This window comes from Ctenopharyngodon idella, chromosome 16 (assembly GCF_019924925.1).
Source record: "Ctenopharyngodon idella isolate HZGC_01 chromosome 16, HZGC01, whole genome shotgun sequence".
Taxonomy (NCBI): domain Eukaryota; kingdom Metazoa; phylum Chordata; class Actinopteri; order Cypriniformes; family Xenocyprididae; genus Ctenopharyngodon; species Ctenopharyngodon idella.
Genome location: NC_067235.1, coordinates 32,636,110 through 32,651,576, shown reverse-complemented (window position 1 = coordinate 32,651,576; position 15,467 = coordinate 32,636,110). Strand labels below are relative to the sequence as shown.

The window sequence follows — 15,467 nt, the reverse complement described above, 5'->3', positions numbered from 1 at the left end:
AGAGTTTGGGTTCCTTGCCGCTGTCGCCTTTGGCTTGCTTAGTTGGGGACACTTGACATTTGATATTCAACAGTGTTTTGATCTGCCTGCATTGACACCATTGTGTGCGAACTGAACTGAGCTGGATGATATCACTGTTTACTCCAGTGCTGATGTAGATAAATTAACTAAATTAATAACTATTGATTCTTACATCAGAATGAATCAATACTGAATTTACTTAAGATGGATAATGACACCATTTTCTTTAAGAGCTGCTGTGCAGCCAAAATTATATACCAGTTATCACTGTAAAGCTGCTTTGACACAATCTGCATTGTTAAAAGCGCTGTATAAATGAAGGTGACTTGACTTGACTAAACAAAATAACAAATAATACACATGATCAAAGACACAATAACGGATGCATTCCTGTAATATTAGAAAAAAACAAACAGTTTTATCCAACAAATATTGAACCCATAGGATCCTGCCCTGACAGTCTTGTCTGTGTTGTCTTTGTTTAACGTATCTTTGTTTGTCTTGTGTCTGAGCACATGGATCTGTCTTTGTTTGTGTTGGCCATGTGCTCCTCTTGTCCTGCCTCCTTGTTTCCCGTTTCCACGCCCCACTAATTGTGCTCACCTGATCCTCACACACACACACACACACACAAAAGTTATGTGGTGGACAGACAGTAAACAGAACTCTCCCTCCATCTAGTGATGAAAGTGTGATTGAACATGACTCACTCATCTCTCAGTTCAACAGGCACCGTTGAGTTACAGTTTTTCTCAATCGATTTGACACATTTCACCAAACTCACCCCCATGTCATCCAAGATGTCCATGTCCTTCTTTCTTCAGTCGAAAAGAAATTAAGGTTTTTTGATGAAAACATTCCAGGATTATTCTCCTTATAGTGGACTTCAATGGTCTCCAAACGGTTGAAGGTCAAAATTACAGTTTCAGTGCAGCTTCAAAGGGCTTTAAACGATACCAGACGAGGAATATGGGGTCCTATCTAGCGAAACCATTGGTCATTTTCTTAAAAAAAATGAAAATGCATATGCTTTATAGACACAAATGATCGCATCACAAGTGCTTCCACCAGAACGCGATTCTGTATTCTTCAGAAAGCTTACGCTAAATGTCCTACACCTTCCTTATTAAGCTTACAGTAAAAATGGAACTGGCGCCGCATTCGTTCCGTAAGTTGAATAGTTTGGAGACCATTGAAGTCCACTATAAGGAGAATAATCCTGGAATGTTTTCATTAAAAACCTTTATTTATTTTTTTTAACTGAAGAAAGAAGGAGATGGACATCTTGGATGACATGGGGGTGAGTAAATTATCAGGAAATTTTTATTTGAAAGTGGACTAATCCTTTACCTCAGTGATCTGAACACTTTGTAATTGTCCTGAACAGATTGTAAGTTTTCATTCATTTCACACAAATTTCAAATCACATGAACCATTTTCTCAAAACACTACGCACAAAATTTGCAGATGCTCTCATAAAAGTTCATTCATCCATCCAAAACTTTAATATTTCAGGAAAAAAACAGTCACAGCTATTTTTATTGGCTTTACACAAATCACAAACATTTTTGTACCATTTGTCCAAACACAACAAACAAAACTCTGGAATTGTCATATTGTCAAAAGCACATGGTATGTTTTCAATTAGCCCCAAACTGATATCTGCTTGAATAATAAACAGTTATCTAACAAATAGATAATTGTGGAATTAATTGTGTAGTGAATAGGGTTGTAGATATCTCTCAAATACTGGTAATCTAATTTCAAGTAGGGTAGATATGTATTTACAAATATTTGGTTGTACCACCTGACAAAAAAGTAAAAAAGAAAGAAAGAATTTAAATACTTTGAAATGTTATGTAAAAACTGAAACTTGTTTGAACACATTGTTCAAGACTAAAAGCTTTTTTTGCTCAATGACCCATATAACAAAACCTACTGGAAAAACATTACAATAAACATGTATTTTCGTTAGTGTATTTGTACATCTACAGCTGGAAGTGTTCTAAAATCATTAGAGAATACACTTGTAGATTTGATGTTAGTATTTAGTTTTATTAAATGCATTATTTAAAAAAAAAAAATATTTTGCAGTAAAGTTAAACTGTTTGGCTAAGGTAAGAGTGTGTTTAGATCACTGTTTTGAGAGAAGTTAGATTACTTTGGAGAAATGTGTCAAATCAATTGAGAAAAACTGTAATGTAAATACATAGAAATATAGAAAAAGCGTTATATTGCCCATTCATAGAATCTCTCTCATACTTAATGCTGTCAATAACTGAACCGCGTATGGGAGAATTGTCAGAAGACATATTTCTTTGCACAAAAGAAGACAATGGTAGTCTACAAGAGAATTACCAAAGCAAAATTTTAAGTGTGAAAATATAGCAAAACTCAGAAACTAACAGGGACAAAGTCACTGAAACAATCAGGCTTTCACTTTAAGCTTTCATTTGGTGATGAGGGATTTTTTTTGATAGGAAAAGAGAAGGAGAAATGCAAAGCAAGTGTCTCAGAACTGGCAAAAGCTGTGAGAAGAAAAGAGTGACTGTTTACACAGCAAGATGCAACGAGCAGAAGTGAAATGCATTGATCTAACAGCAAAAAACGAAGGGCCAAAAAACTACCAAATAACTCTGATTTGCTAACAGCTAGCACCAGCGCAAACTCTCTTTTGGCGTTAAAAAACAACTGTTACGATTTACTAAAGACACACAGTGAAAAAATAGTGCTGAAAAGGTGTGGACAGGGTTATTTTTGCAGCTGACCTTATTGCATATGCATTTGTAGGAGTTTCCCTTTCAGGTGCAAAATTTATGGGAGGAGAGTATTTAAATTAATCATGCAAGGTGATTTACGAAGGTTTGCACTAGTCAGTTTACTAGTATTTGCGCCATTATTTACCGCCCCCAAAAAGCATGTCTTAAACCAGACGCTAACTTGCGCTGCTCTCAGTAGATTGCGTTGGTCATAATGGAAAGATCCGTCTGTGTTCATTAATTTGCGTGTCGTCAGTAGATCACACGCAGAACTTTCCACTCCCATTGGCACTTTTTTGGAATTACCCTTCCATGCTAATTTGCCCTGTTTAGTAAATGTTCAACAGATCAATCCAAAATAATTATTTTTACATTCTTTGTATCTTGTACAGAACTGTATATAAAAAATCTTAAATGACTCTAAAAGTAAATGCATACAGACAATTTCACTCAATTATTTACTAGTGACTTTATTTATCAGAGGAACACAGTCATCTAAAATGATCACTTTATCATCACTATTTTCAAGGAGAACTCAAGCGTCCATAGAACAGAATGGCATTGGAGGGATTATGCCGGATGAAGAAAAGGAACGGGTGGTCTGCAGTAAAGGATTTTTGGGGTGAGGTTAATGAGGCTGACGCAAGGATGGTGGCAGTGGCTGCAGCCGCTTCAGTTCCTTCCTCGTTTACTTCAACAAAGGCTTTATGAATCACCTGCGACAGCACCAGGTCATTGTTGGAGGACATGCCTGAAAGATTCACCTTCAGCGGGTCAAAAACATCCTCCATTCCCATGCTGATCAGAAGACTCCTCATGTCATCATAGGTTACCTCCATCTTAAATTTGGGCAGAGATAGTTGAACTTCCTCTAGAATCATCTTGCTGGGTTTGGTCCACTCCATGAGCTTCTCGTAGGTCACTGCCTTTTCAAGCTGGATAATAACAGAGACATGTTAATGTTTGATATTTGCATAAACTGGGGTTTGTTTGTACAGCATCAATGATGTGATGATTATTTCGGTTGTGGAGTTGTGGAGACAGAAACTTGAATACACCTCTTCAATGGCTTAGATGTATGCAATATAAACCCTGTAAAAGCTGATATATGAAATAATATATCAGTAATATTTTTTTTAAAACGGAACAGTTTATTAACATTTATACAGAACATTTTTAAAAATAAAAAAAGTTTCATCCAAAAAATAAAAAAGTGCGTATGTGTTGAGTATCATATTTGATAGATCAGGCTTTTATGGCTCATATGATTTAGTGAGAATATATGGAGAAAAAACAGCTCAATTTTATTCACAGGCCAAAATATGCAAAATATTTGCCATTTGGTGCAGATGCTGATATTTATATGGCCAAAAAGTAAGATGAAATTCTAATGCTTGTTATGTAAATCAGTGCGATCTTTATAAAAGAATAGCAGACTACTGACATGAAATGCATATAAATATCAGTCATTACTCTATAATGTCTTAGTAAGATTATATTTAAATGCTTAGTTTTATGATAAAAGCTCTGTAGTTTCAAAACATATAATGTAATGCAATACAATGATTGAGATGAACAAATAAACGCTCATCAAAGGCTTGATGGATCATATTTTATACTTGCATGATTTTTCTAAAAAAAAAAAGAAGAAGAAAAAAAAGAGTGATTTATGGATAATCAAGTAAACCTAAATTGCTTCAGTCCAGTAAGTGTTCATCGAAAACACATGACTTTATAAAAATCAGTAAAGATTTCACAATAAAAGACACGTGAACCACAACCTGAATGATACTTTTCAGCAAATTTTTGATCATGTTGATCATTTAAAGGCCTCGAGGAAGAAATCTGCATTAGAAATTTGCATAGCAAATATGATACAGCACACTTTATAGGGTTAAACAGCAAATACAAATAATGAAACAACACCCCATACTAGCAGAATCTGTGCTGTCTCACCTTCTGAAGGCCAGTGGTGTCGTCTTCCATCTCATTAGGAAGGATGATCAACATACTGAGATTCTTCCCGACATACGGCAGCTCCAGAACCTGACTGTTCATCTCTGGGATGAAGGCCAGAGGAAACTTCCTATTCTGATTCATCATCTTCACTGGTTTAGTTTGAATCTGCCAAACGTCAGTGGAAACACTTTATAACCCCTCAGATTTCATCATGACTGTTAAAAATATAAAAAAAAAAAAACAGAGCATGAAATCTCACCTTGTTTATCTTAAAGAGCCCATCTCTAGTAGCTTCCTTTGTGAATTTCTTCTCCCAGTTCGCCTTTAAGTAGATGGCGTTCACCAAGACCAATTTGGTCGATGCATCAACAGCTCCCTGTGGCACCAAGTCCTTGATCTTCTCTAAAATACAAATGGACATTGTTCACTTTGAGCAGTGATTTGAATTGATTCAGGCCCAAATAAATTGATTGAATCTCTAACACTATGTTGTTACTAAAGTCTAAATCAATAAACACTATTAAAGCCTCAGTCTCAAAGTTCTTATGGAAATGTAAACTTAAAAACAAATAAAAAGTGTATTTAAGTCAAAACCTTAACCTCCAAAGAACTATACAGCTCAACTCAAGAATAAATACAATTATCTGAATATGCTGAATATGGCCTTTGAAAAAAACATTTTGCTGAACTTAAAAGCAGCAAAAAAAGAATTATTTGTAGAATAAGCTCATGCTGGATTTCACCTTGTGTTTTTTTCTCCACCCATTTGTTGATGTTGACACGAGCAGCCTCTGATTTGGTCTTGAAGTCCACCTTCTCCAGTCCGGCTTCATAGTATCTTTTTGTGTCATTGAGGAATTTCTGTAATACAGCAAATCGATTGAGGTGAAAATGATATTAGAGCTGAGAACATTTCCAGCACCTCCAGTGAATAAACTGAGTCTTACCTCAACAAACTGGTAGGATTGCTCTCCGTAGAGGCGGTTGGCAACACTCAACACATACGGGACTCCTGGTTTGTTCAGCTCACTCATAAACTTGTGGAAGCTGGAATGAATTTGGTCCACTGAATGATGAGGTCCTGGAGTCGCAGCGACGAGACTGAGAGGGTTTTTAAAGCCCAAGACCTGCACAGCATTAAGATAACCTCACTCTTTTGTTATGTTCAACGTATAGTATTAAAATACAGCATATGATAGTTTAACTTTACTGAACATGATGATGCCTCAAACACACATAAATTTTGATTTCTGAACTACCAGCCATAAAAAATGTGCTTAAGTGTGAGATCACCTTAAACATCTGAGCTGCTGTGTTTCCTCTTGCACCGAGCGACACCATGGCCAGAGCCGAGGAGATGCTGACAGGAGAGTAGAACACATTTCCTGATGCGTTTACTCCACTGATCTTCTTGAACAGGTTGAGGGAGAACTGAGTGTTTGCTGCTGACAAAGCCTCCATTTTCACAAGCTAGAAAGAAATAGTATGAATAACAGCAGTTTGAAGGTGGACATGTCTTCATCATCATGACACACAATTTAGTTCTATTAGATCTACATTTTATAACTGTGTGGGTTACCATTTTGCATGCATAAAAGTACCTCTAAAAGCATTACCTAGAGTAATCGGCAGAAATGATGAAGCTTCCCAGCGAGTCCGTCTGTCCGAGGTGAATGAAGCGATGGTTATGTGTGTCAGTCTAATAAATGCTGCCTCACCCTAAAACGGCCAGCCTTTAGGCCAAATCAGCTTGTAACATCCCTTGAAATTATTAAATTAATGTTTATCCACCAGGAAAAGAATCAGACTAAAATTGCGTGATTCATTCTTCATTTGTTTATCATAAGTGAAACCAATAAATAAAACTGTGTGTAGCGGAAGAAACTAACCTGAAATCAGGAAAAATACATGATAATTGTATTAATCATAATTAGTCATTCTTAATCATAATGTGTGTACAACCCAAAAATCGATTAGCTGATGAGGGTTGGAAGTAGGTATCTCTGTGAGACTTTTACTAAACATAAATAAATAATGTTCCTCATCACCACACACCCAAAGTACAAATCCTTGTCCAAACAACTTTTGCGTTACAAATATTTGGTGTACATGTCAGTTGGCTGCATAAAACAGGTCATGTGTTGTGGATACATGTATCACGAATTGCCTTTTCATATGTGAAATAATTATATAATATAAATATAACCCACTAATTATTCGACTTCGACTTCATTTGCACTATACACTCCGAAGCACCTTGTCTTCTTCTATTGGATTCGATCCGGGAGGGCTGCATTACAGTATTGCGCTACAGTGCCCCACTTGTCAAACCGCATTATTGCAGGCCCTTCAAATAGATCATGTGAGATCAAAAGACTATTCGACAAAAATATTTGTCAACAATTTTTTATTGTCGACGTTGTCGATAATGCCGACTAATCGTTTCAGCATTACTATCGAGAACGCGCATTTCACTTATTAGCTATAGATAGATAAGGAACTGTGAACATTGGAAAACATTACTGAGGTACTGATTACATGAGACATGAGACATTCCGGTAAGCTGTACTATATCTTTCAACATACCTTTGATGTTCATGCATGTTTTTTGAGATATAACTTGTATTGAAGAGGAAGAAAAGACTCATGCTCTGCGCAGCCGCCTGAACTGAGGCATTACAGCGATCTGACACGTCACATTTAAAAGCGTCAAAACGCCATTTATTGTTTGAATTTCATGATAAAATGGACAGAATTTGAAAACTGAAACTTTTATTCTAATCAGAAGTAACAAAGAACAAAGCTTTTTGCGATTATTGGATGGGAGGAACTACAAGTAATATTTGATGTAGCAAAAAAAAAAAAAAAATGCAGACCTGGCAAACCTGGCTTGAACTATGGGTGATTCATAGGGTCAAAAAGAGCCTGCTTTATTGTCACTATTTTTAAACTGTTAATGCGTTAAAACTCAACACAAGAGTGATTTTCTTCACACACCGTATGTATGAGTTGCAGTCTGAACACATTTTTCCGCACCCTTTTGATTGACAGGATATAATCGGCCCTGATCATCTGCAGTTTTTAAACAATCAGCCGATGGCCAATAGTGATAATAATACTCTTTATCGGCCGATACCGATTGTTGGCCGATATATTGGTGCACCTCTAATATATATACATATACATATTTATATACACTATTTTGCCAAAAGTATTAGGACACCCCTCCAGTAGTGGTAGGCCACGTAAAATCACAGAGCGGGGTCAGCGCATGCTGAGGCGCACAGTGTGCAGAAATCGCCAACTTTCTGCAGAGTCAATAGCTACAGACCTCCAAACTGTGGCCTTCAGATTAGCTCAAGAACAGTGTGTAGAGAGCTTAATGGAATGGGTTTCCATGGCCGAGCAGCTGCATCTAAGCCTTACATCACCAGGTGCTATGCAAAGCATTGGATGCAGTGGTGTAAAGCACGCCGCCACTGGACTAGAGCAGTGGAGACGTGTTCTCTGGAGTGACGAATCACGCTTCTCTGTCTGGCAATCCAATGGATGAGTCTGGGTTTGGTGGTTGCCTGGAGAACGGTACTTGCCTGACTGCATTGTGCCAAGTGTAAAGTTTGGTGGAGGGGGCATTATGGTGTGGGGTTGTTTTTCAGGGGTTGGGCTTGGCCCCTTAGTTCCAGTGAAAGGAACTCTTAATGCTTCAGCATACCAAGGCATTTTGGACAATTTCATGCTCCCAATTTTGTGGGAACAGTTTGGGGATGGCCCCTTCCTGTTTCAACATGACTGCACACCAGTGCACAAAACAAGGTCCATAAAGACATGGATGAGCGAGTTTGGTGTGGAGGAACTTGACTGGCCTGCATAGAGTCCTGACCTCAACCCGATAGAACACCTTTGGGATGAATTAGAGCGGAGACTGTGAGCCAGGCCTTCTCGCCAACATCACTGCCTGACCTCACAAATGCGCTTCTAGAAGAATGGTCAAAAATTCCCATAAACACACTCCTTGCGGAAAGCCTTTCTAGAAGAGTTGAGGCTGTTATAGCTGCAAAGGGTGGGCCAACTCCATATTAAACCCTACGGATTAAGAATGGGATGTCATTTAAGTTCATGTGCACGTAAAGGCAGGCGTCCCAAAACTTTTAGCAATATAGTGTATATTTATATATTAAAACAGTAATATACCGTTGAAAACAATGCATTCAGAGCAATATTTCTCATTTTCGAGAAAGTGGCCTACTGCAATATACTGTGAATTAACAGCACTCAAAGTCGACACACTGAGGCTGTGTTCCAAATCACACCCTATAGCCTCATTCACTATTCCCTACATTAGTTTACCAATAAAATCCACTTGAGAGAGTGAATGAAAACAAATGAGTAAATTCAGACACTGATGAACACCTGCTGTAAACAAGCAGAATCACTGAAGGAAAGAGAAACAAGAATAGAAAATAAGATGAAATCAACTGAAGTTAAAAGATATTAAATCTCTCAAGATCTGATTAAACAACTCCACAAACAGCATTACCAGCTTCACTTGTTACTAACCAGATTGACTTTATTTCTGTCATTCGTCCAGAGAAGTTATTATTGAGAATTAACAGAGGTTTAGATGTTGATGATTTATTGTTTCTTTTGATGTTACCACGATGGAGATCAGTGTTTGCAGTAACATTAACAGTACATTACTGGCAACCCTGCTGCCAGTAGATTTTATTCTTGTCTTTGTTATTTTACAGCACAATTTTTTACAGTGAAAACGATTGCAGCTTTCAGACGCGACGTTATTATTTTTATAGTTCGCTTGAGGTAGTTACTATGGAATTTTTTAACAATGCATGTCGAGTGCACATCAATGTAATGCATTAATGCAAGAGCGCATCAATATAATGTGCAGCACGAATCTCTCCACAAAACTCGCGCTCTCTCAAATATATTGTCCTCATGGCTCTACTCTGTCTCAGATTTTACGTGTACGCACTCAGTTATGAAGTGTGGGCACCAACCAGCAGAAACATAAATCGAGGCCTATTGTCAAATATTTTAATGTGTTTTGTCATTTAAATCATGTCAATTGATCTATGACGCGCAATGGGTGCTGCCACCGCAGTTCAGAGAATTGGATCTGTTGGATTAAAGCCTCAGTCAACTGTATGAAATGTCAGATGACCTGTGTAGGTCTGGGGGCGGGGCAAGTGTGTTAAATGTGTTAGAAATGAACACGTTATTTTTTTTTCTGTAATTAATTAATCTAATTAACGTGTTAAATTCCCAGCCCTACTTTTTATTCATCAAAGAATCCTGAAAAAAGTATCACAGGTTGTAAAAAAAATAGTTCTTGTTTATTTACCACCAGGCCGATGTTGTAATAAATGGTTTTGAAGTAACTAAGTCAGAACTGGGAGTAACTGGGAGTGACTGTGAGATTTGGGCATGTAAGTGTGAACACATGCTTTCACCATCATCAGTAGGGCTGATGTGATCGGAGTGTTGATGGATTTTGATGTGGGATGCCTCATTATGGGTTCAATATATTGTCGTCTAAAAGTGCTCTTTTCTTCTAATATTACAGGAATGCATCAGTTATTGTGTCTTCGATCATGTGCATTAATTGTTTAGACTTTTAGTTTGATATTTCTTAAAAGGATGTTGTTATTAATGCTCCTAGTCCCTACAAATTTGGCTTTTTTTTTTATAACTGCATATAGTTAAATACCGTGTCCATTTATGTTCAGTAAGAGAGTAAAAAGCAAGCTTTCAGTTGTCAGATGCTTTTATCTGACATGATTTACAGTTTTACAGTGAAACTGGAGTGACCTGATGTTAAGTACACAACCCACATGTGTAGGGTTTCCATGTTTTATGGGGACTTTCCATAGACAATGATTTTATACTTATTATTTGCACAAATGAGAACAATGATTCTAGCATACTGGCAGCTCGCAAAAACTCCCGGTACCCGGTTATTTTCCTGAGATACTAAAGTTCTTATATAGGGATAAATAAGTGCTGAAGGAGTAGGAGAGTTTTGCTTAATAAATGTGTCGTGAATTCACACACCATTGTGTGATGTAGGCTACTACAAAATATTTTTCAACATGACAATATGTCACAGACACGCCAGGCTCCACATTCACCCAATCACATCGCACTCCCTCTCCTGAGTACTGACAAGCCACACCTGACGCCAATTCACACTCATCACCACAGCCACATAAAAGACACGCCAGTTCACTCAGTCACTGTCCGGTCTCATTGACACTTACCCGTGTTCACTTACCTCCTGGACTCCCTAGCTTTCTACTTACCTGTCTCCAGCATCCTCAGTGATTCCCAGTGTCTCCTCGTCTCCTGTGCTTCTCCGGTGTGTTGTCTGTTCCACGTCTCCTGGCATCCACGCTCCCTAAGAACATACAGACAAGTATCAGTTCCAGTTCATCTGCTCAGCGATCTATTCATCTGCCATCACTCACCTGCACTCTGCTTACGCTCTGCATTACCTGAAATAAACCTGTTAATCCTTACCTGTGTCTCCGCTCCCTTCTGTATGTAACGGAAGACCGGACCAACACCGCCCAGGTAACAGCATGAGCACCCCGGATCCCATTCAAGAGCTGGTCACTGCACTTCGTCGCACCTTCGCCAGCACCTCCACGACAACGACACCAGCGAACACTTCCGCATCCACCGCCGCAGCTCCTTCACCTCCCGTGGTCGCCAGTCCCATGGCCAAACCGGCGCCCTTCTCTGGTCTGGCGGAGGATTGCAACGTTTTTCTCCTGCAATGTTCGCTGGTCCTGGAGATGCAACCGCACTTGTATCCCGACGATCGTTCAAAGGTGGCTTTCATAATCTCTCAGCTTCACGGAAAAGCACTGCGATGGGCTGAACCTCTCTGGAACTTAAACAACCCCGTAGTATCATCCTTGTCAAGTTTTACAACCCACTTCAAGGAAGTTTTTGGTAAACCCGCCTGGGACTCGTCGATTGGTGAGAGATTATGCAATTTAAAGCAAGGTGCACTAACTGTGTCTGATTATGCCCTCCAGTTTCGTACCCTCGCTGCTGCAAGTGGCTGGAATGAGCAGGCTTTGATCACTACATATCGTCAAGGCCTCGATCCACGTGTGCGGTTGCATCTCGCTGCATACGAGGATTCCATCGGGCTCGAGAAATTCATTCAGCTATCCATCAGATTCGCCACTCGTATGCAGCTGTGCTTAGAAGAGCACCAGGGCCAGCCGCTATTCCCCTCCTTTCCCCGCCAGCCAGAGTCCGTCAGCTCCCCAGAACCAGCCAACGACAACATGCAAATTGAGCACTCACGTCTTTCAGCAGCTGAGCGGCAGAGGAGGCTGACCCAGAATCTCTGCCTGTATTGTGGTGGTGCCGGGCATTATATCGCTGAATGCCCCCTACGTCCTGCCCGGCCTTTGGTGAGTGCCATCCTGCCCACTCTGAATAAAATGAAACCGCTCACAATTGAAGTAACACTTACTGCCGCTGAACTTTGTCTTTCAGCCAGTGCGCTCCTCGATTCTAAGTCAGCTGGAAACTTCATCTCCGGAGCCCTCTGTCGCCAGCTGCATCTCAAAACCACCCCAACGCCGAAGATCTATCAGATCCACGCGATAACAGGAAAACCATTACGGAAAGTACGTTACAGCGTGGGACCTCTCCGTCTCCAAGTGGGAGTGCTCCACACCGAGGAGATTCAGCTGCTGGTTCTGGAGGAGTCTACATCTGACGTGATCCTAGGGTGCCCATGGCTTGAGCAGCACAACCCCACCATCTCCTGGAGGACAGGAGAAATCCTGAAGTGGGGTAACCAGTGCTTCCAGGACTGTTTCCCTGAACTCCCCGCGTCCAGTTCTCCAGGTTCCCAAGAAATCCAAGTCGGGGCTACTACTGTGGAAAGCCCTCTCGAGAAACGTTCCACGGACATCCCAGCCTGTTACTCCCACTTCAGGGATGTCTTCTGTCCTAAACAAGCCTCCAAGCTGCCCCCCCACCGGCCATGGGACTGTGCCATTGACCTCATCCCAGGTGAGCCAGTGCCCAGAGGGAAGATATATTTCCTGTCCGTTCCGGAGGAGAAAGCCATGGAGGAGTACATCGACGAGGCTCTCAAGCAAGGTTACATCCGACCGTCCACTTCCCCTGCTGCTTCTAGCTTTTTCTTCGTGGCTAAGAAGGACGGAGGCTTGCGGCCCTGCATTGATTATCGAGCACTCAACCAAATCACCGTTAAGTTCCGTTACCCCCTTCCTCTCGTCCCAGCGGCCCTGGAACATCTACGCGGCGCCACTGTGTTCACCAAGCTGGACCTCCGCAGCGCGTACAACCTCATCAGAATACGTGAGGGGGACGAGTGGAAAACGGCTTTCGTGACCCCTACTGGCCATTATGAGTACCTCGTCATGCCGTATGGACTGGTCAACGCCCCCTCCGTATTCCAAGACTTCATGCATGAGGTGCTCCGGGAGTTCCTGCACCGGTCTGTCCTGGTCTACATTGACGATATTTTGATCTACTCCCGGAGCCTGGCCGAACATCGCCGACACGTTGCGGAGGTCCTCCAACGCCTGAGAGAATACCACCTCTTCCTGAAAGCCGAGAAGTGCACCTTCCATCAGCCTTCCGTGCAATTCCTCGGCTACAACATCGACCACAGTGGCGTCCGCATGGATGAGAGGAAGGTCACCGCAGTTAAAGAATGGCCCATTCCCTCCACTATTAAAGAATTACAAAGATTCCTAGGATTTGCCAACTTCTACCGCCGTTTCATCCAGCACTACAGTTCCATCACCGGTCCACTCACCAACCTCCTCCGTGGTAAGCCCAAGTCTCTGTCCTGGACCCCAGCCGCCACCCAAGCCTTTGAGACCCTCAAGACCGCCTTCACGACCGCTCCCCTCCTGGTTCACCCTGACCCAGAACTCCCCTTCGTCATCGAGGTTGACGCCTCAACCACCGGACTGGGAGCGGTGTTATCCCAGCAGCAGGGGAATCCCAGCAAACTCCATCCATGTGCTTTCTTCTCCAGGAAACTCAACCCGGCGGAAGTTAATTATGACATCGGCAACCGCGAACTCCTCGCCATCAAACTTGCCCTGGAAGAATGGAGGCATTGGCTTGAGGGAGCTAAACACCCTTTTACAGTCTTAACAGACCACAAGAACCTAGGATACTTACGTGATGCCAAGAGACTAAACCCCCGCCAGGCCAGATGGGCTCTCTTCTTCACAAGATTCAATTTCACCATCTCCTACCGCCCCGGTTCAAAGAACGTGAAAGCCGATGCCCTTTCCCGTATCCACAGCCTCGATGAGAACAACGAGGATCCAGAGCCCATCATCCCCGAACGACTCATAGTGAGCCCCATCTCCTGGTCGGAAGAGACGCTCCCCGAGTCCAATGCCTCCACCAGCATTCCGCCGGGTTGTCCCCGGTGTACCCCGGTATGTACCCCGGTCACGACGCACGCCCCTCATCCACTCAACGCATACTTCACTGGGCACTGGCCACCCCGGGGTCAACGAAACCCTCTCGCTGTTAAAACAGCGCTTCTGGTGGCCCAACATGATATCCAACGTCAGGAGGTTTGCCAGGGGTGCAGGGAATGTGCCGTCTCCAAAAGTCCACGCCATCTTCCCTCCGGAAAGCTCCAGCCTCTGCCCGTTCCCACTCATCCCTGGTCACACCTAGGAGTGGATTTCATTACCGACCTTCCCGTTTCCGATGGATGCACATGTGTGCTGGTCATCGTCGACCGCTTTTCCAAGTCCTGTCGCTTAGTTCCCCTGCCTGGACTCCCCACTGCCATGGAAACGGCAGAGCTATTGTTCAACCATGTATTCCGCTACTTTGGGTTACCTGAAGACATTGTATCAGACCGTGGAATCCAATTCACATCCCGAGTCTGGAAGGCCTTTTTCAAACTCCTAGGTGTGACCATAAGTCTCTCCTCTGGATACCATCCCCAGACGAACGGGCAGACGGAGAGGAAGATACAGGAGATCGGCCGTTTCCTACGTACCTTCTGTCACGGCCACCAGGACTCCTGGAACCAGTTCCTGGGCTGGGCCGAGTACGCCCAGAACTCACTCCGTCAACCCACTACAGGCCTTACACCTTTCCAATGCGTGCTCGGCTACCAGCCCCCACTCTTCCCCTGGGATGGGGAACCATAAGACGTTCCGGCGGTGGATTACTGGTTCCGGGAGAGCGAGAGGGTCTGGGACTCAGCACATCTGCAACTCCAGCGAGCCCTACGCAGGCGCAGGTTGACAGCCGACCTTCGACGCTCCCACGCACCCAACTTCCAGCCAGGACAGAAGGTTTGGCTGTCAACCAGGGACATCAGGATGCGCCTGCCCTGTAGGAAGCTGAGTCCTAGGTTCGTTGGCCCCTTCACCATCATCCGGCAAGTCAACCCCGTCACCTATCACCTGCAACTCCCTCCTGAGTATCGCATTCACCCAGTTTTCCATGTATCACTCTTGAAGCCTCACCATCCCTCTGTCCTTCCCTCCACAGAGCCTGGCGACCCCGAAGATCCCCCTCCTCCACTCATTGCAGAAGACGGAGTAGCCTACCAGGTGAAAGACATCTTGGACTCCCGGCGTCGTGGTGGGTCCCTTGAATACCTGGTCGACTGGGAAGGTTATGGTCCCGAAGAACGCTCATGGGTCCAGAGGAATGATGTTCTAGACCCCA

The 15,467-nt window shown here is 42.6% G+C and overlaps 1 protein-coding gene and 1 long non-coding RNA gene across 19 annotated transcripts in view; one reads left to right on the top strand and one right to left on the bottom strand.

Annotated features, from left to right (window-relative positions):
• The window catches only part of LOC127497147 (uncharacterized), a 44,106-nt gene extending 40,659 nt beyond the window's left edge, over positions 1–3,447 (top strand). Inside the window, exon 3 of the long non-coding RNA XR_007925465.1 lies at positions 3,310–3,447. This is a non-coding gene — a long non-coding RNA (uncharacterized LOC127497147). The remainder of the gene's footprint in view (positions 1–3,309) is intronic.
• Positions 1–15,467, bottom strand: part of LOC127497138 (leukocyte elastase inhibitor-like) — a 173,760-nt gene that overhangs the window by 61,053 nt on the left and 97,240 nt on the right. For 4 of the 18 annotated variants that reach the window (XM_051865352.1, XM_051865358.1, XM_051865360.1 and 1 more), the window contains one exon: positions 6,033–6,209. The exons of 4 other annotated variants lie outside the window; for them this stretch is intronic. In XM_051865352.1, the coding sequence (XP_051721312.1) occupies positions 6,033–6,200 (168 nt within the window). In that variant the 5' untranslated portion in view covers positions 6,201–6,209. Of the gene's footprint in view, positions 1–5,482; positions 5,601–5,686; positions 5,867–6,032; positions 6,210–6,355; positions 6,819–6,949; positions 7,021–15,467 lie in introns of those variants that run through there. 10 more of the 18 variants (XM_051865349.1, XM_051865348.1, XM_051865353.1 and 7 more) reach the window with 9 other exon arrangements.